This window comes from Paralichthys olivaceus, chromosome 23 (genome assembly GCF_024713975.1).
Source record: "Paralichthys olivaceus isolate ysfri-2021 chromosome 23, ASM2471397v2, whole genome shotgun sequence".
Lineage (NCBI taxonomy): Eukaryota > Metazoa > Chordata > Actinopteri > Pleuronectiformes > Paralichthyidae > Paralichthys > Paralichthys olivaceus.
Genome location: NC_091115.1, coordinates 5,974,376 through 5,996,245, shown reverse-complemented (window position 1 = coordinate 5,996,245; position 21,870 = coordinate 5,974,376). Strand labels below are relative to the sequence as shown.

Here is a 21,870-nt window from a genome sequence, read left to right as displayed (position 1 = left end):
CAATCAGTATCCGTCCTCTCAATGTTCCAGATTATTTAAACAGGAACTATGAATTATTCCCTGGGAATTTGGTTGTTTGCATTTTCCTGCTGAAAAACAAACATAAAACAGAAATTAAAATGTAATCTCCTTAGGAGGAGGTAAAGATGTTGTATCTATCCATCTATCCATTCATCAATCCATCTACCCATCCATCTATCCATCTATCTATACATTTATCCATCCATTTATCCATCTAAAGCGTTTTCCTGGTGGTCAGGTGCTATATAGATCTCCTCCATGTTAATAGATGGCACATGGACCAAACTAAAAAGTCAATGTCAAATATTTTGTCATTTTAGGAACTTCTTTTGTCAAATCTGTATCCAGGATATTTTAGCTTAATTTCTGGATCGTTAGATGGTCGACATTGTGATGTGTATTAGTAAATGTCACTAGAACCTGCATCCGGTTTTATTTTGGCAAGAAACCACAGCCGGAAGTTGTTTGAGCTGATTACGCGGGAGTTGACGGAAGGAGCCGCTGACAGAGGAGCACACCCGAGTCAAAAGGGGGTTGAACCGAGGACGTGTGGCTCCTTGGAAAAGTGGCATCCGAGGGAGGAAGAGTGAGTCTTGTGCCGATCACCAGCCACCCGGGACTTCACACAACCACCGAGACTTCAGTCCGGACTCGAACCTGCGCCACAGCCCCTGAGCCACCATGAGGATAAACGTATGGATTTACCAGGCTCTGGTGTGCGCTGCGCTCACTGTACTGGACACAGGTAAGAGAGAGAAACTGTGGATTATGTGCATGACTGGTGTTGGTCAGTTTTTATTTCCTGCTGCAGTAGAAATAACTCCACCTAAAGAAGTTAGAAAGTTAGAATAAGTCCAGTTCCTCGTGTTTTTTAAATTGTAAACTCAGGATTTACTTTTAAGCAGCTCAGGATATAATGTGTATATCTCGTTTAGGTTCCCCTCCTGCATAAGCATGTAAACACTTTAATTCATAACAGAGCTGTGAGAGACACTGAATGAACCTGATCACAAGTCCTGTCTTGCTCTGTGGAAAGTAATTATGAACATGAACCTGCTCAGGGCTGTTTTCTGCGAGGAGAGTTATCAAACCTCTTGATAAGGACTTTGAAGAAGAAGGAGAATCACGCTGATGCCCTGGATGATTATTCCTCCTCCTCCTCCGGGTTTGGGTCATGTTAATCCAAAGCCTATATACAAATTGTTTCTGTGGTGAGAATGGATCCTCGCTTTGTGCCATTCCAGCTGTACATCTGCTGATCTTACTGCTTTGTCGTTAAACTTTTTATACAGGTCATGGTCAATAGCATCTGTTGGGCCCGCGCCAGCAGCTTCTTTGGGGAATTGCGCTCGGGGCGCGCGGTGCGCACCACCGCCGCATCCAATAAGAAACCCAAAGGAGCTCCGCGCTGCGCCATGACGCGCGGAGTCCGTGATGTCCTGTGGCCCTGCATGCACAGTCAGAGTGTGTCCCGGCTTCACATCTGCCCCCGGCTGACATGTCACCGGGTTAAAGCACTGAATCCATAGTTACCACCTCCAGGGGGTCCCGACCCTGACCCCTGACCTCCACCCCCCTCTCTCCAGGAGCTGGGGAAAGTAAAACGCGCGCCTGAGCAGAGGTATTCTGTATGTCCCGGTAGAGAGATAGAAAAGGTGTGTGTGTGTGTGTGTGTCAGAGGGGTGGGGGTGCGTGGGCAACATCTGGCTGCAGAGCTCAGTTCACTCTCTGGAGCAGATGTAATGTCTGCTTAATTCGCACACCCCTTTAACCTACAACCCTCCTCCTCTTCATCTCACACAACTTTACAGTGTAGTAACAATGATAGATTCCATGATTATTAATATTACTTTGCTTTGACGGGGGAACTCGACCAAAACACTTATGCAGGGCACACTGGGTTCTCTGCTCAAGTGGAAGTGTCTGAGGAGGGTCAGAGTGTTGCTCCTTCACCTTTCCTCTCCACGTTTTCAAGATCAAACCAGAAATCCAAACCTGCGCCCTGTGGCCGCCCCCTTCTCATTAAATGTCATCTCTCTCACACTCACCTCCGCCCGAGCACCTTTTATCGTAATCTCCACCTTCAGCAAATGCTCTGGATTTTGGAGATAGCAGCATTCTGACTGCGAGGAGAGGAAGAGACTAAGTGAAATCTAATTGAGCGGCCTGGCCAGACATCAGGGCTGGAACAACACGGTGATGAGTGCCAGATGTGGTCCAGTCCAAACATTAATAACACGTCCTCCCAAAAACCATTTTCAACCACGAGGAGCCTCTAAACGCTCCACAGTTTACAGTATCTTAAGTACACACACAACGTCTTGTGTCGGATCTTGGCGCAGCAGCACGTTGCTGTAACTCAGTAGCATGAGATTTTCCTGTGTGATTTATTTCGCACTTGCCCAATAATTATAAAAGGAAAAACGTTTGTAACCGAACACATTGTGCATCTAAAGATCTCGCTGTGGCTCTTAGAAACACTATTTACTCTACAACTCCATCCCACTGAAGAATGGACGCTTAATTTCTTCCAGTTGGTAAAAATGATTGATATGTATCTTAAAATATGCCTGTGTCCTGCTTTTGAACCCACTTGGATCTCTTATACATTATGCCGGTTCTTTGCAATGATAAAGTTCTCTTTTGATGTCCTTTTTCCAAAGGAACGATATGTCAGGAATGATACATCATAACAAGTCCTTTTGCACATTGACAGCTTTGCATTTTTTTTGCACATAACTGATGATGTGTGTGTTTCTTCCCACGTGTTGGATACCAATCGCTCAGAGAATACTAAAAGTTTTATTAATTCATGAAACAATGACTAACGTGAGAGCTTTTTATCTGACTTCTGATATGCATCTTGATTTGTTCATTAAAAAACAAAAGCATTACGCTTGTTGCACGAAATGAAAGAGTGTAAATTTCACCACAGCAGTTATTCCGACATCTCATGCCTGATAGGGAGTCATCAATGTCATGCAGTGGGTACCACAAAGCAGTAAAACTATAAAAGAAAACAGTTTTCTTTCTCTGAGCATTAAAATATGACATATGCAGAGATCTGCAGCTCTGGAGCATATTCACCCGTTGGATGGACTCCATTCTGCTTTGCTGTCTGTCTGCACAATTTTAGAATTTTGCAGTCAGCTATTCCTGGTTAAAGCATCAGCGCTGAGGGGCATTTAGAGATATTGTCTTTAATCCCAAACATACTTCACACCAGCCTTTCTCAATAAACTTGTGTGATCCCTCGTTGTGTCCAGCACAGCTGAAAACCTGACAAAAGCTCAGAACAAGCGGAGGCGTGAGGGTTTCATGTCAGTAAACATGGAGCATGACGCAGACTGCAGCTGGAGGGGGCGCTTTCGTAGACAGCGGGCCACCAAGTTCAACGTTCAACTGTGAAACTGTCGTTTTTCCTCTGCGCCGTCCGTGCCAAAACCGTGTTCTCGCTCGTTCCAATATTTGAACCGCCAGGAGAAAACTCAAGGAAATATTCTCATTGCTTTGACAAGGTCATCTTCAGCCCCAGCAACCTGACATCAGCAGAGAAGCATTTGGCCGAATCCTCCTGTGTTTGAGCAATGTGTGATGATGCTTTGTCAGTGAAGAGGAGAGAAACAAATTCCACATGGTTTCTCCGATATCTTTTTTGCATTTGATCGATAGCTGATAAAACCACAAACCACAACCTGTATATAAAGATGGACAATGCTTATCCACCTCGTCGCTCTATCCAGAAATGATGCCAAAATATCCCAAATACAAGAGCTGCCATCTTATGCATATTTTTATAGCATCAACTAACAACTTAAAACCAAACTGGACCTTGAACAAACATCAGAAAATGTTACCACCTTAAAACAATTTTGAGAAACAAATTTTGACAACATCCACTAACGTGGAGGAGGTGGATTTATGACCACCACTACAGCCAGCCACCAGGTGGCATTCAAAATGCTTTGGCTTCTCTTTTGGGGTCTATCTTCACGTACAATCTCTGGTACAAACAAGAGAACCAGTCATGTTAAAGGGTAAAAATACTTTAAAAGTACATACAAACATTGCATATGAGTTCAATTTTATGACCCTCAGCCATAAAACACCCAGGTGATGCGATCACAGCATTGGCAGGCCCATCTCGTTCAAGCCGAACATAAAGACCGTATTGAAACATGCCAATAGACGTTCTTATGCTGAATTCTTCTTGTTTCTTCAGGTTTCTGCAGAAGGAATCATCAGTCGTTACAGAGGTATGAGAAGAGCGAGAGCCACATGCTGGTTTGCACTGACTGTCCTCAGGCCCCTCTGGTACAAAACAGCCGATCGCAGGAGCACTGCGCCCGCAAATGCAAGAATAAAAACTTCAACTGCAGGTGAGTTGTAGTTTCTCACTCCGTCTCCGACAGGCAGCACATGTTGGTTTTTTTTAATCACTCCTCCTCTCCTCTGTATGACTCAGTATTTACATTTTTTTTCTTGTTTATCGTGGCCCCATCTCCACTCAACGACTTCCCGTGTGTTTTCGACAGGGCTTTCAACTTTCAGAAGCACAACAGGAAATGCCACTTGCTTCCCTTTGACCGTTTCACCCACGGCGTGAAGAAGCAGGCCAACGTCAACTTTACGCTGTATGAAAAAAAAGGTGAATCTCTTTATTTTCACAAAGTGTGACTCTGACTCTGTTGTTTTTTCTCATGAGAACGCTCAGGTGCAGACAGGGGTTTCCACAGGTGAGTTGTTTGTCAGTGATTGCCGGTTATTGGCTTCTCGATTTTTTTAAGGTCTCTTTCTGTTGACACAATAAAAAGCAACCAGCTCTACTGCACCCCCCGCGCTGTTTAATCACTCCAGTGAGGTTTGTCGCTCGCATAAACATGCAGCGGACTTGAGTGGAGTGTAAACAATAAAAAAGTCATTGTTTACAGTCGGAGCGCTGGCTGTTGGAATCTAGCACTTTAGAATTTACGGCAGAATGTACGTAAATCCCCCCCCCCCCCCCCCCCCCGGTGACATTTAATGAACTTCGGAGAGTTTTCTGTATTGAGAATAACACTCAGACCGGGACACACTAAGACAGAAGTGGGAAAAAGTCTCATTGACCTTACATGGGAAAATGTATTCCATGTGGTCAGGAAGAGAGAGAATAAACTTTTAATTTATGAAACGCTGTATAAATTGGCACAGGAGGAATATACAGGGACAGTTTGTATCAAAGGGAAACATGAATGGATGTTTTCAAATGCTTTTTATGCCTCTGCCCTTTACTCAGATTATATAAGGGAGTGTATCATCGGCACCAAGGACTACAGAGGGAGGAGGTCTTGGACGAAGTCAAACATCACTTGCCAAGCTTGGTCAGATAATAACATCAATGAACACACGTAAGTCTCTCATCTTTAACCGAACAAGTCAAACCAAATGCTTTTTCTACATGGGACGGGTGGTTACAATTCACTTGTCACATTGAGCGTGCAGGGCCTTGGACTGCGGTTGTTTTTAGGGAGGAGAGTGTTAATTATTCATTTCCCCCTGGCCGCATTCCTGCAGCCATCAAAGCCAGCATCTCAAATCCTCTGGCCTCCGCCACCTTGCCGGATGCTCCTTCTTTATTTCTCTGTGTCTGATATAGAACAGGCCCCGGCAGCTGATTTACCGATGTTCAAATCATCCCCTTGCACCTCTGGGGTTAAGGGAAGGCGGAGGCTCTGAGACGGTTGAACGTTTATCCAGAGTTAAGTCAGATTTCTTTCAACACATGCAGGGATGTCCTCCCCAATGAGGCTGGTGTGTGTTTTTTTGTCTGTGACAGTGAAGGTCATCAGGTGTACAGTAAAGATGTGTTTTTCCACTGCTACAGGAGAAGCGAGATCAGCGACTCTGCGAGGATGGTTCTGTGCCAGCATCTCATTAGTGGTGCTCATTAGTTACGAGATATTTTAACTGCGATGGGGTGGGCCAGGGGGGTGCGAGACACAATAATAAGAGTTTGAAGAAGTACAGCGGGGACGTAAAATGAAAGAAAGAAAAGTGCAAAGATTTATGGACTGAAGTAATGTTCTGTCTGTTGTCCAGCTGAGCTCACAAAGCCACAGACATACTCAGGGAAAATACAGGTTCAGTGATTACAACACTTAGCTGTGTTGGTGCCCGTCCTTTCCTTTCGTCTCCTACAGTTCCCCTTCAATCCTTTTGTCATTATTTGTTTGACACACGCTTCAGGTTCCTTCCTGCACGGCAAATGTAGCATCTGACAACATCGCCTCTGGCTTGTCAACAACTTTTAACTTTCAAAGGGTTAAAGCGAGCTTCACTTACGGGAGATTTAGAGCCACTGTGGGGTTACCTAACATGGGACCGTCCCGCTGTGTGAGAATTACCACCATAATGAACCACGCACCATTTGAGTCTCAGGTAACTATTATTTTCATGCTTGACCGATCACCATGGGGCAGGGGTGATTTCTCAGGAGGTTCCCTTCCAGGAATGGGACTTCCACCTGTTGCCTATATTTAGTGTTTGAACCACGTTGTGTGTTGATGCCCGGCCAACCCTGGAGAGAGGAATGGAACATTGTTATTCATCTTCTTAATAATACATAACAACGCAGTCATTTGTTTATTCCTGCAGAGACCTTAATTTATTTTTCTGCTCATTTCCACTGGGAGGTCTCTTAGTGCTGTTGGCTTCGGAAACACACTGGTGCATATTGGATTTTATGTTTCGCTCAAAGGAAAAGAGAAGAAAGATCAACTCTAGGAATGATTCATGTGTCTCAATTTAAAACTTTCACCGACAGCTAGTTAGTGTAGCTTAGCAGGAAAACAAAAAACTGTGGGAACTTCTAGCATGGCTTGTCTGATGTGTGCAGAATTGGGGAGCTGTCATGTCGTCCATACAGTCTGTGGCTGTTACTCTGCGCTAATTTGAACTAAACCAAGCTAAGCGTAAAAGCTTGCATGCTCCGGATCTTTTCATCTAACTCTCAGCAAGACAGTGAGTCGGTGTACTCCCCAAAATTTCAATTCTTTCCCTTAAGGACACTTCAGCAGATGTCAGCTGTCACACTCTGCGTCCAAAAAGCCTGTATTTATGTCTCCAAAATTATAAAGCAACCCCCTAACCCCTTACTTCCTTTAATCTTCCCGTCTTTTACTCCTCTGGATGCTGTAGCACCGAACCGTGACCGTGTTTGTTCCCCAGTCACCAGGTGCACATTGCTTGACATTTTGCAGCAGTTACTTCAGGTCTAGATTTCATCTTTAGTGATATCCAAAATCTAGCCAATATGTTAAGTCGGTCCAGGGAGCGAAGCATGTGTGCATAGTGTCTGCCTGTGCTCCGATGGGAACAGACTTTGGCAAGGAGATGAATAACTGGCCAACATCTGTTAGCACAACATCATTATGGTTAACTTGTTCCCATGCCACGGCCTTTTACGGACTCTCACCAGATGCTGCCTCTTTTGTGACGCGAGGAGCGTTGTATTTCCATTTATAAATTAGGGACAATGTAGTATGATAGAAATATATTACGCTTATGAGTTACACACAACAGATGTGTTTTGGCGCTTGGCAGAGCGCTGCTTCGGAGAGGGACAAGTGTTTTGTTTTAGTTAAATACGTAAGTGAAATGTCAATGTTAGACTTAACCCTGTTATATTTTGACACTTGTAGGAGTTACAGTGCGGTTGAAAGTCTTTGCCCCCCTCTTTCTCCTTTAGCTCTCTCTGTCTGTCTCTCCTTGGGCCAAGTTATATGTCTGAGATTTCTTCCACGCCTGGGCTGAATGATATTGTGCATTTGTGTAGAAGCCTTACATAAACCCCAGGGCGCAGAGGGGAGAGCATAGCAGACTCTCCCAGGAAAAGAGTCATTGCCTGGGGTAGAATGCTCAGACAAGCTGCTGAAGGGAGGGAGGGCTCTGGTTCTTTCTCCTCGTCGATCCCTGCACGTTTTTTTTAAAAACTTTTTACATCATCACTGAAACACTGAGCAACTTTTTGGCTCATTCCATTGATTCTGCTCACTTTCTCCTTTTTAACCACTAAAGTGTCACATGTTTCTTCTCCTCCTCCTGTGCAAAAAACATTTTTCTCTACTCTCCCCTTCTCCGTCTCCCTGGGTGGGAGGGGGAATGCGGTCGACATGGATCAGGGGGGTGCTGACATGCCAGCTTTTCATCATCCTGCCCTGACACAAGACGGATTTCACACACTGTCCATTTAGTACGGGGATCCCATGCCGCTCCCAGTGGTTGCGTCCCACATGTTTCGTTTATCCTGGTTCTTTTTCTTACGGCTCACAGCGGCTTGGTCGCACTGACGTGATGTAGCCGTTGACAGAGAGGGATTAGGTTTAAACGTGTTCAAAGGCTGCCAGCAAATGACCTGCTTGGGCTGCTCCAAGTGGTTCGAAGCGCTGTTCTGTGCTGTTGGTGGTCACTGTGCTGTGACAGAGTCTGGCTGCTTCACACATGAGGGACCTGGGTTGTGGCAGGAATCAGTGTGGCAATCGCCCAAAAGGTGCAAACCTGGAGAGTAGAGATGTATTGATGACCTACTTTGCATATGATTGCTATGACTGCTTAGTCTAGGATTTCAAATGTAACCTGGTCACATTTTGGGGACTAACATTTCTTAAAACTGAGCCAACATCTATGGAATGAATTTATTTTGCTTGCATCTGAGAGCATTAGCAGGCAGGTACAACGCTGTATATACTAGCGGAGCAGCCAAGTGTGCAAGTACTCCCTAAAATGTATTTATACAGCTTACAGTATCAGGTAACACTTTCTCCCTCGTAGGTTTTATCCTGATAGATTCCCAGCGGAAGACCTTAGGGAGAACTTCTGTCGGAATCCGAAGAACGATCCTGGTGGTCCATGGTGCTACACCACTGACCCCAATGTACGAGCGGAGGAGTGTGGTGTGCCGCAGTGTTCGGAGGGTAAGGCCCTCCAAAATATCATTATCATTATCTCAGCTACACATTGGTGGTATTTATAGATTTCTAGCAATGTTAAAGAAATGGACATTCCTCCATCCTTTGTCCAGATCCTATTAAGAATTTATCGGGTTCTTTCTTGGCCCACGTTCCATTCTTCCACCAATTTTCTTTAAAAATCCGATCAGAAGTTTTCGCCTAATACTGCAGACAAACAAACCAACCAGTAAACACATAACTTCATTGGAGGAGGTATTAACTCAGTTAACATCAGAAAGCAAAACAGGGTTTAATCAGTGTTTATATGGTAAATATCTTTGTCTATGTCTCAGTCATAACGTAAGTAACGTTAAGTTTTGCTTTGTTGACAGACGTCTGTATGATCTGTAACGGGGAGGATTACCGAGGCAAAATGGACCATACAGAGAGCGGGAAGGAGTGCCAGCGGTGGGACTCAATGAGACCTCACAAACACCTTTTCCAGCCCAAGAAGTGAGCTGCAAACCCGCTAACCACACTCTTACATTTCTCACGGACAACACCCGCCTACGCCCATGACAGATGCTTAAATAAATGACGCTAATACTCGAGGGAGGTAGACCTCACCAGTTGTTATGACTTACTTCTCTCCCTCCTCATTACTTCTTTTCCTTCTCGTTTCCCCTCTGTTTCCTCCCTCAGGTATCGTGACAAAGATTTAAAAGACAACTACTGCCGAAACCCAGATAATCGTCGCCGTCCCTGGTGCTACACCATGGATCCGAAGACTCCGTGGGAGTACTGCAACATCACTGTGTGTGGTACGGACCTATGCACTGTATACACTCAAATGTTGGACCTGGGCTCTGTGGACAAGTCTTCAACAAATCAGCAGAAGACTAAATTACAGTTATATGCTGATTTATGGCTTTCCTTTGCTGCTGGTTTTTCTCTGTGTCTAGTCCCCTCACAAACTGATAACAAGTAAAGCCTTTTTTCAGACAGTGGCTTGAGTTTGCCTTTTACATATGAAGCAGGAGATTGGTGCACGTCTGACACAGTTAGGAATCCTTTGTCAGATTCAAAGCATTTCGGAGCCCTTGCTTGGTTTTGGGACAAACCAACGGTGGTTTAGCACTTCCAGCAAGTGGTTTGAGTGCGTCAGGGAGTTTGTTACATGCAGGACTTTGGTGGTTTTTAGGTTCTTGTGGTCAGGTCCCCTGCAGAGTCTCAAGTCTTTTGTTTACCCAGTTCTGTGTTTCATGTGGTGATTGGGTTCAAATCCCTCCACCTCAACAAGGAAGAGTAAATAGGTTTTTGCAAATTATCAAATCTGACTCCAGAGAGCATGAAGTGTTTTACAGAGACCACTCAGATAACTAGGGGCAATAAAGCGGAGGACTACAATAGAGGCTACTGTGCTGCGATGTCCCACATTGCCACTGGAAGGTCTAATAGTGGTTTTAGTGCTGTGAACATTGTCTCTGACATTTAGATATTTAGAGGCAAGGGGCGAATTATAGGGAAAAGCTTAATTAATGCACGAAGAACAAAACAGTTGCAGATGCTTCCATGAATGACTCGGGGGTTCAGTGGATGGTGTGTGGAGCATAAAACCCCCACTGAGAACATCACTCTCCACCCCCGTGATCAAAACAACACGTGATGGAAACTGTTTTGATATTTTGAAACAATTGTGTTTGATCCCTGTTCAGAGACGCACTGAGGCTGTTTGTGGTAACTTTAAACCGAACTAAGAAAGTTTATTTTGTCACCAATTACAATATTATTGTTGAAAGAGCTTGTGCATTGTCAGGAAATGACGTATTTACACATTTACTTGTTTCCAAGGACGTCACTGTGTGTGCTTTGAAACTGATGAGTTATTTTTTTGTTTGCAATTAGTTTTTCCAATTTTTTTTATACTAAAACAATCTTAAGAGCAGTCAGTATATTGATATATTCATTATTTGCCCCTATCACTTGTGTCTGATTGAGCTGTAGTGTGGAACACTGGCCTCCATATGTATTATAAAAGAAAGAGTGGATGCCAAAAACAGGTTGCACCTTTGGAGAATTTGATTTTTTCACTGAACGCGCTTTGAAATATTCCCTCATGCTCAACGACAAACACACAGAGCATCTCTCTTTGTCTCTGTTGGCCGCATACACACATGCACTTTACAGTACATGATTTACAGCCTGGGCGGGGATCAGCATTTGTCCAGATGTGTGTATCCCTCAATGCCTGCCCTCAGAAAGATAAAAACCACTGACCTGTGCTGCGCAGTGCACACAGACACTGGCATGCATTACATCAAGCCAAAGAATCCCTCTTTTCCACCCGCCGGCTCGTCTCTGCCTCAAAACTTTTGCTTTACTCCTCCATCTTCTCCAATCTCATTTGTCAAAGGCTAAAGAAACAGAGACAGAAATCCGGAGGGGAGAAGTCGCTCCCTACGTACCGGCTATTCCCGCTCTGCTGAAAAGCAGAATTCCATCTGAAGATGTTTGGAATAGTTTTCCGGTGGATAAAGTTGCCCCAGTCGGACCAGGCTGGATGTGATATATTTTGTCTGGCTGAAATAAACAAATTCAAACCCAGATCCTGAATGTTTGATGTGAGGCTAAATGTATGTTCATGAATATGATCGAGTTCCAGGAGTTTCTCAACAGCAACCTGTGACATTGTGTGGTGTCAGCAAGTTAGATAACTGCATCTTGTTGTGGATGTCCCTACGTGCAAGAATGTGGGGCACCAGTGTTTTGAATACACATAAAGTTTCCTATCGCAGCAGAGGCGAACAGGGGGAGTGCTACTGTTTTTGATCATCTGTCTCTAGGTTAAACACGACACATTCTTCTGGGGATTAATATCTCCCTCCTTCTCTCCCTCCCTCCTTCCTGCTTTCAGTTTTTCACATTTCACTCTCTTTTTCTTTGCTTTCTTTTTCTCAAGCTTATTACACAATTACAAATCTATTTCTTTCTCTTTCTCTTCTAGAGTCAGACTCCAGCGAGGACACAGATTTCAATGTCACAACGTCCTGCGTCCAGGGGAAGGGCACAGATTACCGAGGCACAATGAATGTCACTCCTGAGGGTGTGACGTGTCAGCGCTGGGACTCGCAGTTCCCACATAACCACTCGTTTCTGCCCCAGAACTTCAAATGCAAGTGAGTCACGTTTGTTTCCTGGCTCCTGATTGGTTGGATTTGGTCCTCAGTGCTCTGTAAAGGAGGCGATTTGTTCGTTTCATGCATTTGACTGTTGAAATGCCAAGAACAGGGATTTTGGAGTTGTTAGCCACGCTGCAAAAAACACAGTCCTCAGCATCATGATTTAAATTGTAGTTTGTGTGTGTGTCACAGAGACCTGCGAGACAACTACTGCCGTAACCCCGATGGAGCAGATTACCCATGGTGCTTCACTACAGACCCTAATCAGAGGATAGCCAACTGCACCCACATCCCAAGGTGTGATGCTGAGGCGACACAAAAAATAGGTAAATGACTAGATGAGAAAGCTTGATTTTAAAGGAACAGTGACATTTGCACATCGTGCCATAGACTTGATATGAAGCGAGCGACAGCAGCTGAAGTTGTTTTTGGCTTTTGAAATAAACATATTAAATTAAAGATTTATGGATAAGTGATCTTTTTTAACCTTTGCACAGAGTGAGGCTAGCTCTTCCTCTCTCTTTATAGGCTAAGCTCAACCAAGTGAAAGAGCTGCTGGCTTCTGTAGCTGCGTATTTACCTTCCAGACATGAGCTTTCATCGAACTCAGCAAGAGAGCAAATGTTTTGCATTTACCAAACTATTCCTTAAAGTCTGTCAAAGCCTTTTCCAGGTGCCAAATCTTTTGAAAGTTACAATTATTCTATAATTTGGTTTTGAAATCCTGGACTACAGGTGCTTGTCATGTTTTTGCAAAGAGAATTACACATTCTGTATTTTTCCCATAGGACTGGACCGCTTGGCAACTGCCCAATGAGTTCCGCTTGATGGGAGATCAAAACACCAGACTTTGTCAATAGTTCTCGCTGTCGTTTCCCATCTTTCTCTGCTTTACGTTTCAAAAGACCACACATGTCAAAAAGCGGCCAGTCAGCTTATACAAACCCTCCTCTGATTCTGTTTAAGAGAAAAGACATAGCACGGTTTAAATTTTCTATTACATTTGAGAACCACCAGTTACGCAGGGGCCCTTGACATTAAACTGATGCAAACCACAAGGAGAACACGAAACACACAAATTCCTTTCTTTGTCTCCGCACATGCATGAATGTTCGTTTACGAGTCAGCCTGCTCACAGATTTAAGTGTTTGAGAAACTGCTGAGATCTGTGATTCCAAAATAGATAAAATAACCTTATCCTGTTTTTCCTCAGAGTGTTATGAAGACATCGGAGAGATGTACCGGGGCACTTTATCCATAACTCGGTCTGGGATTCCCTGTGCCAACTGGTCACATCACATAAACAGGTAACAAACTCATTGATCCTGCATTGAAATTTGTCCTGTGTCTCCTCCTCTTTTCTCCCAGTCGAGCTTCAGCTGCGTTAAGATACACTGGAAATGTTTCCTAGAGAGGCTGACATTCTTTACAGCTCATTTTGCTCAGTGTTTGTTGACAACTTAGCCCCCATTGCCATGTGAAAATCCCTTTCATATGAATGAAGCTAAGCAGTGAAAACAAACAGCGAGAGGAAATCAGGGGGCTCCTCAGGGGTCAATACGAGGCCCAATTATTATTCATCTAACTGTCGAGAGGAAACCCTGGGGTGCTCTCCGAGTGACCCATCGTGATGGAGAGGTTGCCCACTGCAGGGCTGTTGCTTCATGCTGAAGTCAGGCTGTTGGAATTACTTAATTTATAGGAATTTTAAAAGCCAAAATGGCACAGACAGATGGACATGTTCCAGAGCTGACCCCTGACCCCAGGAAGTGCTTTCTGAGGGAAGCAGATCAAAGCCAATCAGCTCCCTCACGTTGACTGCAGCCAGCGAGTCTGTCCTGCTCAAGGTTAAGGGTCATCCCAGGAAAACTGCTAAGAGCTGCAGCTTGTTTTACATTCTCCTGGGATGTGGAATTATCTTCACCTCCTGACAAATTGATGTCTATAGCTTGGGATTATTCTTTACCCACTAGCTGCTTTCCAGGGATGTCAGAGAAGGTTATGTTTAATTTTTGTCGGACGCTGCAAAAAAGGCACAATTAAATGTGAATTTGTTCCACGGAGGATGTGGCTCCTACTGGTCTGAGCCCTGCCGAATGCTTAGAGTGCATACTTTCATACTCCCATGAGCACGCCTCACAAAACTCTACGTTTCCTTCTACGGGCTCAGTGCACCGAATGCAGAGGATTCATTGCACTAAAGAGAAGCCAGAGTCAGACTTTCCAAGCATCTACCACGGTTACTTACAGTGTAAATGAACTGTACGTGCATAAAGGTGTAACCACGACATGGTTGTGCATGTTATTGAGACACGGGCTGGCGTGAGCTCTGTGCAAAATAACAAAATGGAACATGAGAATCTGTATTTGTGTGTTTTACAGTGGGGATTCTCACTCTACAGTGTCCCATGTAGGGCTGGAGAACAACTACTGCCGGAACCCGGACCGGGACAAGCATGGCCCCTGGTGCTACACCAATCCAAATAACCGCCTGGCCTGGGACTACTGCAAACTGAAACACTGTGAGTGGCTCAAATAACCTTGTTTCCTCTCATGTCCGTCTCTGTAACAGTAGATACGTCTGGGTTCATCACTCAAATTGTAATTTTATAGCCCATATTCACAAATCACAATTTCATAGGGCGTAGTGTTGTGTGTGCAATTCATTCATTTATTTTGAACATTAGAAATTATACACACAAATGGAAAAATAAAGAAAAAGTATTATTTACAATGCCAATCTCATGTCTGTGTGCTGCTCAACGTAGGCTAGCAGAAAGATTCAAAACACCTGTAAAACCAAAGTGTTTTCATCGATGTGCCAACAAGCGCCAACGTGCTCTTTATTGAGGTTTAGAGCAGCATGTGGGATTTTCCTGCACTCGTTTCCAGCCTTTGTGCTAAGCTGATCTTGCCGGCTCATGGAATTAGCTTCATATTTACCACACAGAAGTGATATATCTCACTTTGTCCTCAGCAAGAAAGGAAAATGAGCATAGTTCCAAAACATGCTAAACAGTTTCAAGGTGGCGTTTCTTCCACAATAACACTTTAAAAGAGAAAACATTTAGACCGACCCAATTTGTTTTTTAAATGTTTGTTGGTACGGGTGAACAAAAGGCTACACAAAGTAAAATCTTATGACAGAGTATTATTATTATTACACATAATCATCAATAATCAGACTTTGAAAAGATTGACGCAAAACATTTTCTGTTGTTTTCTGTTTTCTGTTAGAAAGAACCACACAGACTTAGAGGAAATTGAGCCTTAAGTTGAGGAGGAAATGTTTATTAATGATCGACTGTGAGGCTGTCGTTAGTGACATCTGTGTCATATTCAAAGGGAATGTAGTTTGATTGTTTCACAATTTTAGATCCAAAAACGTTGATCCAGCTTATTTGTACTTTATTTATTTCTGAGTTACAACTACATTTTAATAATATTACATCCTTATTCTTAAAATCTCCAATGTGTTTGTCTTCAAAGTGGCCCAGAACACTTGTAAACCCACATTCCCTGGTGTGTGTTTAATGTCCCCACATCTGAAAGCAGCTTTAGACAATTTTCCCCATGATGCACTTGGTCTAAAATATATTTTGTAAGCACATGGTGGATATAAACCTTGTGTCCTGCATGCTGTCATCAGGAGTTACTTTGCATTACCTCAGAAATTACGACAGCTGGTCTACATAATGTAAATAAGCCTGTGAGCAGTGGGGAAGGTATGTGACACAAGCCAGGAGAAAAAATGAATAGCACTTCTTCACATCAACATTTTAATTAGAATAACCCACTAACGTGTCCCCATGCTGCGTTATGCAAAAGTTCTCAGGGAAGTGATTCCAGTGTCAGCTCAGGACAACGTGGTCCTGATCTCCTTTAACTCCTTTTAATCCTTCAGGTATAAAGAATATGAAGTATTTGAACAATGTCGCTCAGATTCCAGCTGCTTAAAAACAGAAACAAATATTTCACAAGCCTTTGCAAACACTTTAAATAGAACTAGTTTATTACAAAGCAGAAAACGTGTTATTTCCAGCCTTCATCGACTCCAACTATATTGTCATAATTTATATTTTTCACAGCCAGGCTGGTGGCTTACCTAATGTGTAAGCTGCGGTTTAGTCCAATTGGCAGAGAATATATTTGATGCTCAAACAGCAAACAGATGCAGGACTGTGCTGTCATCCTTTTATTCAAGGAAATGGCTGGTTTCAATCATGTTGCACCGAAGAGCCTCTTTTGAATGGCTGCACGATAATTACCGTAATGTAAAACATGTCCTGCATGAAGTTTTTGAGGTCTTGAGCAAATTTCATTCTGTCCCGCGGTTGCTAACTGATATAGCCTCCAACAACAAGTCAGATTTGAAGTGCTGGCAAAGTAAAGAAATGTGCGGTCGGTTTTGTGTCGTTTGAAGGTCGACGGGTCAGAACTATTCCCGCTGCTGTCACGTTTCTTCTTACCGTTTTCTTTCCCTCTATCAGGTGAATCATCTACAGTAGCTCCTCAACCAAAAAGTGAGTATAACTTTTACTTATCTGGCTTTTACCAGTCTCGTCCTCTTCCTCCTATTCCTATCTCCAATCTCTTCCCTTTAAACGCTTTATATTGAATCCATCTGTGGTCATTTACCTGACTAATAGAATCATATTTTGCGGTCCTGTTTTGACGTTTTTAATAAATCTTTTCCCATTGAAATGTAAATGATACATCCATCTAAATAAACTGCATTAAAAATGTCTCCTTTCCTTTTTAAGATCTAACCAGACCAAAGGTTTCATGCTTCGTGCATATAAACACCAGAATAGTTGGCGGACATCGTGTGCAAGGTACAGACGGCAGCTGGGTGGTGAGCATCCAAAGAGAGTAAGTCATATTTCTTCTTTGAGTTTTTACAGATTCTCCTTCGTCCCCCTGTCATGAATAAAAATGTCTTCTTTGCGTTTTCTCAGGAAGGCTCATTTGTGTGGCGGCTCGCTGATCAGAGAGGACTGGGTTTTGACGGACCAACAGTGCTTCACCTCCTGGTAATACTGAACTTTATCGTGTGTCTGACTTAACAAGATCCTAATGTGTGTTTCCAATGCCTGCTTCCTCAGGCCAGACCGTGTTTACTGAGACTAATCCTCAAACAGACCTGAGATATGGAACAAAACCGTTGGACTGGAGATCTGTTTAACTTCTGCAGTTGTCAGAGCCACTCGTATACTTGTACATATAGCATCTCTGTCATCTGCAGCAGTGGTTTTAATGGAAACCTCCCTATCTGTGTAGTAATATGCAGTACTGTGGGTATTACATATGGTGTAGATCAGCAGCTTTCAGCTGATACTGTGTAGGGGAGGGACTCGCTGTTTTTCTTGCACTCATAGATATCAGTCATGTGCCTGACTATTTTCATCTTGTACGATCGATTCATCGTGTAGAAAGGGTGAAAATGTGAAAAAAAAAAAAATCAAAAATACTGCAGGTTCTCCATCTTACACTGGTCCTTGTGGTCTTCAGTGTTCCAGATCTCAGGGATTACAGCGTGCAGGTCGGTCTGCGCCACCTCAACGAGTCGTCACACCACCCAAGGCTACGCATCTCACGCCTGATTTGCGGCCCAGAGGGATCCAACCTGGTCATGCTGAAACTAGCAGAGTGAGTTTCCAACCACATGCGACGTTTCCACTGATATTTAAGATCTGAATATTTATCTATATTGCAGTTAAAGTACAATAATGGATTGTTGTGTTTGTTCTAGCCCTGCGCCTGTGTCTGAAGGTGCCTCCACGATTCATCTTCCAGTAAAAGACTGTCACATCCCCGAAGGCACCAACTGCACCATGTATGGATGGGGGGAAACCAAAAGTACTGCCTTCTCTTGCCAATATGCCAAAATGCTACATTCCATTATCATTCAAACTAAACAGATGTAAATGTGTGACCTCTGACGCTCACTGGTTTGTGTGTTCTTCTCCGCATAGACACAGGATACGATGAAGCGCTGAACACGGTCACCATGCCGATGGTCAACAATGACATGTGCTCACAAATCAAAGGGGACGCTGGGGAAAGCAGGATATGCGCCGGCGGCAGGAGAGGAGAAGGCGTATGTGATGTAAGGAGAACGTGAATGTACAGTACTCAGAACAAAATACCACGGCAACAACTTGAAATTTAGTTTTCTTTGGAACTACTTTCTACTAGGATTTGGGGAAAATGCATGACTGTATGTAAAGATGTAGAACACAACTGCTCACCAAAAGTGAAGCCAAATCCTCTTGATCACCGCCTGGTGGCTGGCTGCAATATAGGTTGTAAGCCCAGCCTCCTCCATGTTAGTGGATGAAACATGGACCAAACTATAAAGTGCTTCTTATTACACTGATTGATTTTAATTCAAGAAAATGAGTAGTTTGGTTTGAATTTGTGAATTGATGCTATAAAAACAAGGGGAAACATCATGATTGACAGCTGAGACTTGTGATTGGTCGAGGGCGTGTCAGCAGAATCCAGCCCTTAAATTACGTTCATCAGCACAAAATGGCCGCGTTTCTATCCACTATATAATGTTTAATTCTCTTGATTTTCTCACAGAAAGATAACGGAGGCCCGTTGGTCTGCCAGGAGCATGAGCGTAAAGTCATCATAGGCGTGAGCATCCAGAGGACGAAATGTGCCTCGTCGCAGCCTGCACTCTTCGTCAACGTTGCTTTCTACTCTGAGTGGATTTATAAAGTGTTTAAACTTTACCCCAGCGAGAGGGACTGAAGTAAAAATCAGGACCGCACCACAGCTGGCGAGAGGAGGGGGCGACTCTGGGCCAGACCTCTCCGGCTCGGTCCGCGTGGGAGACATGAGGAGAAATCACCAGTTTGGGATTTTGTGGCCGAAGCTGTCGTTTCACGGAGAGGACGGGGACTCGTGATTGAAGTCTGGATACGATAAAGTGGAATCTCATGCGTTCTTCCACATGTAGGTTGTTAGCCTGCATAACATTTTTACAACCAAAGTCTCGGGCACATGGACGGCGTACTAATTGTATTTGGACATGAGAATGACACGTGTGACTCAGTATTATCTCCTGGAATCTACTTGAACATGGACAGAACCCAGATCCCTGTTGGACACGACTGTGACTTGGATTTATTTCTTTGCTTTTATATTTTAATGTGTTGAGCTGGACTGCAAAACTTTTATTGACCTCCAACACACACAGATGTGGACAGAAAAAGTCTACAATGTCAACAAATTTACTAATTTGGCCATAATGATGTAGGAGGCCTTAGAAATATAACCATAACAAAAAATATCCAACAAAAAAAACAAGGTTTGACCAAAATGGAAGAAGATACGAGCATGAAAAAGTCATTAAACTACATTTGACACTCTCTAGGACTGGTCTGTAACTTCAAACCTGTACTTTGCTTCAGATATACCATGAATTAAGTGTATAGAATACACTATAGCTGCTTGAAACGCTGACTGCAGCAGCCTTGGCGAACCATTCAGTGCTAATTGTGCGCAGTAGCCGGACTACCTTTTCCCCAGTTAGCTGTAACTGTTAGTTTCCCCCATGAGAGGGTCTAAGTAGGAACTGAGCAAACTGCTCCAGATCTTATGCTAATATTTGAAGCATGAGAGAGAGAAGAGCCATGCCAAATATAACATGGTTATTTGGTCTCCAGTTTGGAGGGAACTGTGGCCCCTGGCGGGCTGTGTGTGGTCAGTAGGATATTTTATATATATGTATTTCTTTTTTAATTTCATGGAAAGTGACTCCTTATGTACATAACTGCAGATTTATTGAGTATGTCTCTGCCGTGCCATAAGATTTTATCGGTCTTATAGATCTGGAATATTTTTGGTTCACTTAGTAATGTCAGATTGGCTTCTTCCTGTTTCGGATTGTGTTTAATATTTAAAAGAAAGGACTGGTGGATTGTGAGCGGTCGGTTGGTGTATTTATTTTTTTTGAAATAGCAGAAGACGTTGCAGATAATGATGGCTGGTTGATTTTTTGTTTCTAACTTTTTAATAACATGCTGCATGTTTGACTCCAGGTTAAAGACATAGAAGCAGAAATGAACATACCATTGATAATGTGCCTTATACATTCAAACCAGAGACTTGAAATAAAGATGGACGACACGTCTCCACTTCCTCCCACTATCCAGATATGAAGCCAAATTATCCCTGATACGACGCATTTGTAGCCAGAGTCTGAACAGTAGTGATCGTGGGTACACGCCGATACACGCACTCAACCAGTCATGAGTCAGTCTCATCTGTCAATCATGATGTTTTGATAACTAATTGATAACTAACCTATTTGTTTGGTCTGTGTCCCGTCTACTAACATGGAAGGAGGCAGTATTTATGATCTGCACTGCAGCCAGCCACTAGGGGGCAATCATGATGCTTTGGCTTCACTTAAGGGGAGCAGTCGTGTCTTCCATCTTTGCTTCTTAACATGCTTCAGTTTTTACATTTTAATCTTTTTTATTGGGGGGGGGGTTCACAAGGAAGTGAAAATGCATCAGGTGTTCATGCAAATACACAAACGTGAAAAAGACGACAATCAAAGATGTGCAACGGTTTTATTCCCAGGTTTTTACTTAAAAATAAAGAAACATTTAAAGTTGTGATCGAATTATTTCATGAAGAATTAGTTCTTGTCAATGAGGAGGAAACCACGAGCACTGATGTGAAATCACACTTTTGATAAATCAAACGACCACTTGCCTTTTTTGAAAATTAGCTGGAAGAAAAAAAGTGTCTCCAACATTTCCAACCATTTCTGATGAAGAAAAACTGCATATTTTAATTCCCCCGATGACCCTGTTATTCCCACGTCGTTGTCTTAAAGTGGAAATGATTTTCACTTGTTCTGAACATCACATGTAAAATGCTACGTACATTAAAAACATCCAGAAACCCTCTAATAGCCTTAGAACGATTATAACAGTCTCTGCAGTTAACAAGAAAAACGCTTCACTGACTAAACTGAGGAAACCAAACACCAAATATTCTTATGTCACGTAGCAGATCACATGACCTGTTGCTTTCTTTGTAACTGTTAATTTATGTGACTTTCTAATTTACCTTCATGTAAATATGCCTCGTGCGTCCTGTAAATTACAACTTGTAATTTTTGTAAATACCCTCCTGGAGTATTTTTACTCCCTGATCTTTCTGTTTATACATTTGTACAATCTAAACGTTAAATATAACAGCTGCTATTTTGTTTTAGTGAACGTTTTCTATCTATTGCCTTTTTCTGAATTTTGTAGCCCTTGTATTATTCCTATTTTAATAAAGAAAAACTGACATCACACGTTTCAGTACTCGTCCTTCCGCTTGGCATTTTCCTCTTGAGTTATATGTGGAATAAGGAATAGGCCGGCAGCAACAATCCAAGTGTGTTTATTCCCTTGCTTTCTTTATCACTCACAGAAGCAGCTTGTAGAGAAATACCCTGAAGTGGGTGAGAGCAGCAGATGTCCTCCATACGACGGCTGCAGAGGATAAATAATAACGTGTCTTCGGAAACATTTGGATAACAAATTTGGTTGTCCCCGCAGAGTTAAGTGATACATAGTTGAACTTGGATCCGCAGCTCGGAGACTTCTGGTTGCTCAATGTGAGATAAGATAATACTTAATGCTCCGCACGCAAGATGGATGTTTGCGTCAGTTTGTTATATCGAAGTAAAAACCTGCTTTCTGTCATTTTGTTGACACAGAGTTCGG

General features: G+C 43.1%; 1 protein-coding gene across 2 annotated transcripts; it reads left to right on the top strand.

The window, feature by feature from the left end:
- The first annotated feature begins 559 nt into the window (after nt 1-559).
- Nucleotides 560-21,449, top strand: hgfa (hepatocyte growth factor a). Of its 2 annotated transcripts, none has more exons than XM_020092175.2 (18): nt 560-766; nt 4,244-4,400; nt 4,557-4,669; nt 5,297-5,408; nt 8,830-8,972; nt 9,341-9,461; nt 9,651-9,769; nt 11,953-12,124; nt 12,320-12,453; nt 13,341-13,434; nt 14,510-14,649; nt 16,618-16,650; nt 16,891-16,999; nt 17,086-17,160; nt 17,639-17,776; nt 17,880-17,986; nt 18,103-18,236; nt 18,716-21,449. In XM_020092175.2, exons 1-18 carry the CDS (start codon nt 703-705, stop codon nt 18,887-18,889), a joined length of 2,139 nt encoding a protein of 712 aa, XP_019947734.1. In that variant the 5' UTR covers nt 560-702; the 3' UTR covers nt 18,890-21,449. The 2 variants fall into 2 exon arrangements, with proteins under 2 accessions (XP_019947734.1, XP_019947733.1); XM_020092174.2 differs by having other exon boundaries at nt 12,302-12,453; nt 18,716-19,037.
- Nucleotides 21,450-21,870: the final 421 nt, after the last annotated feature.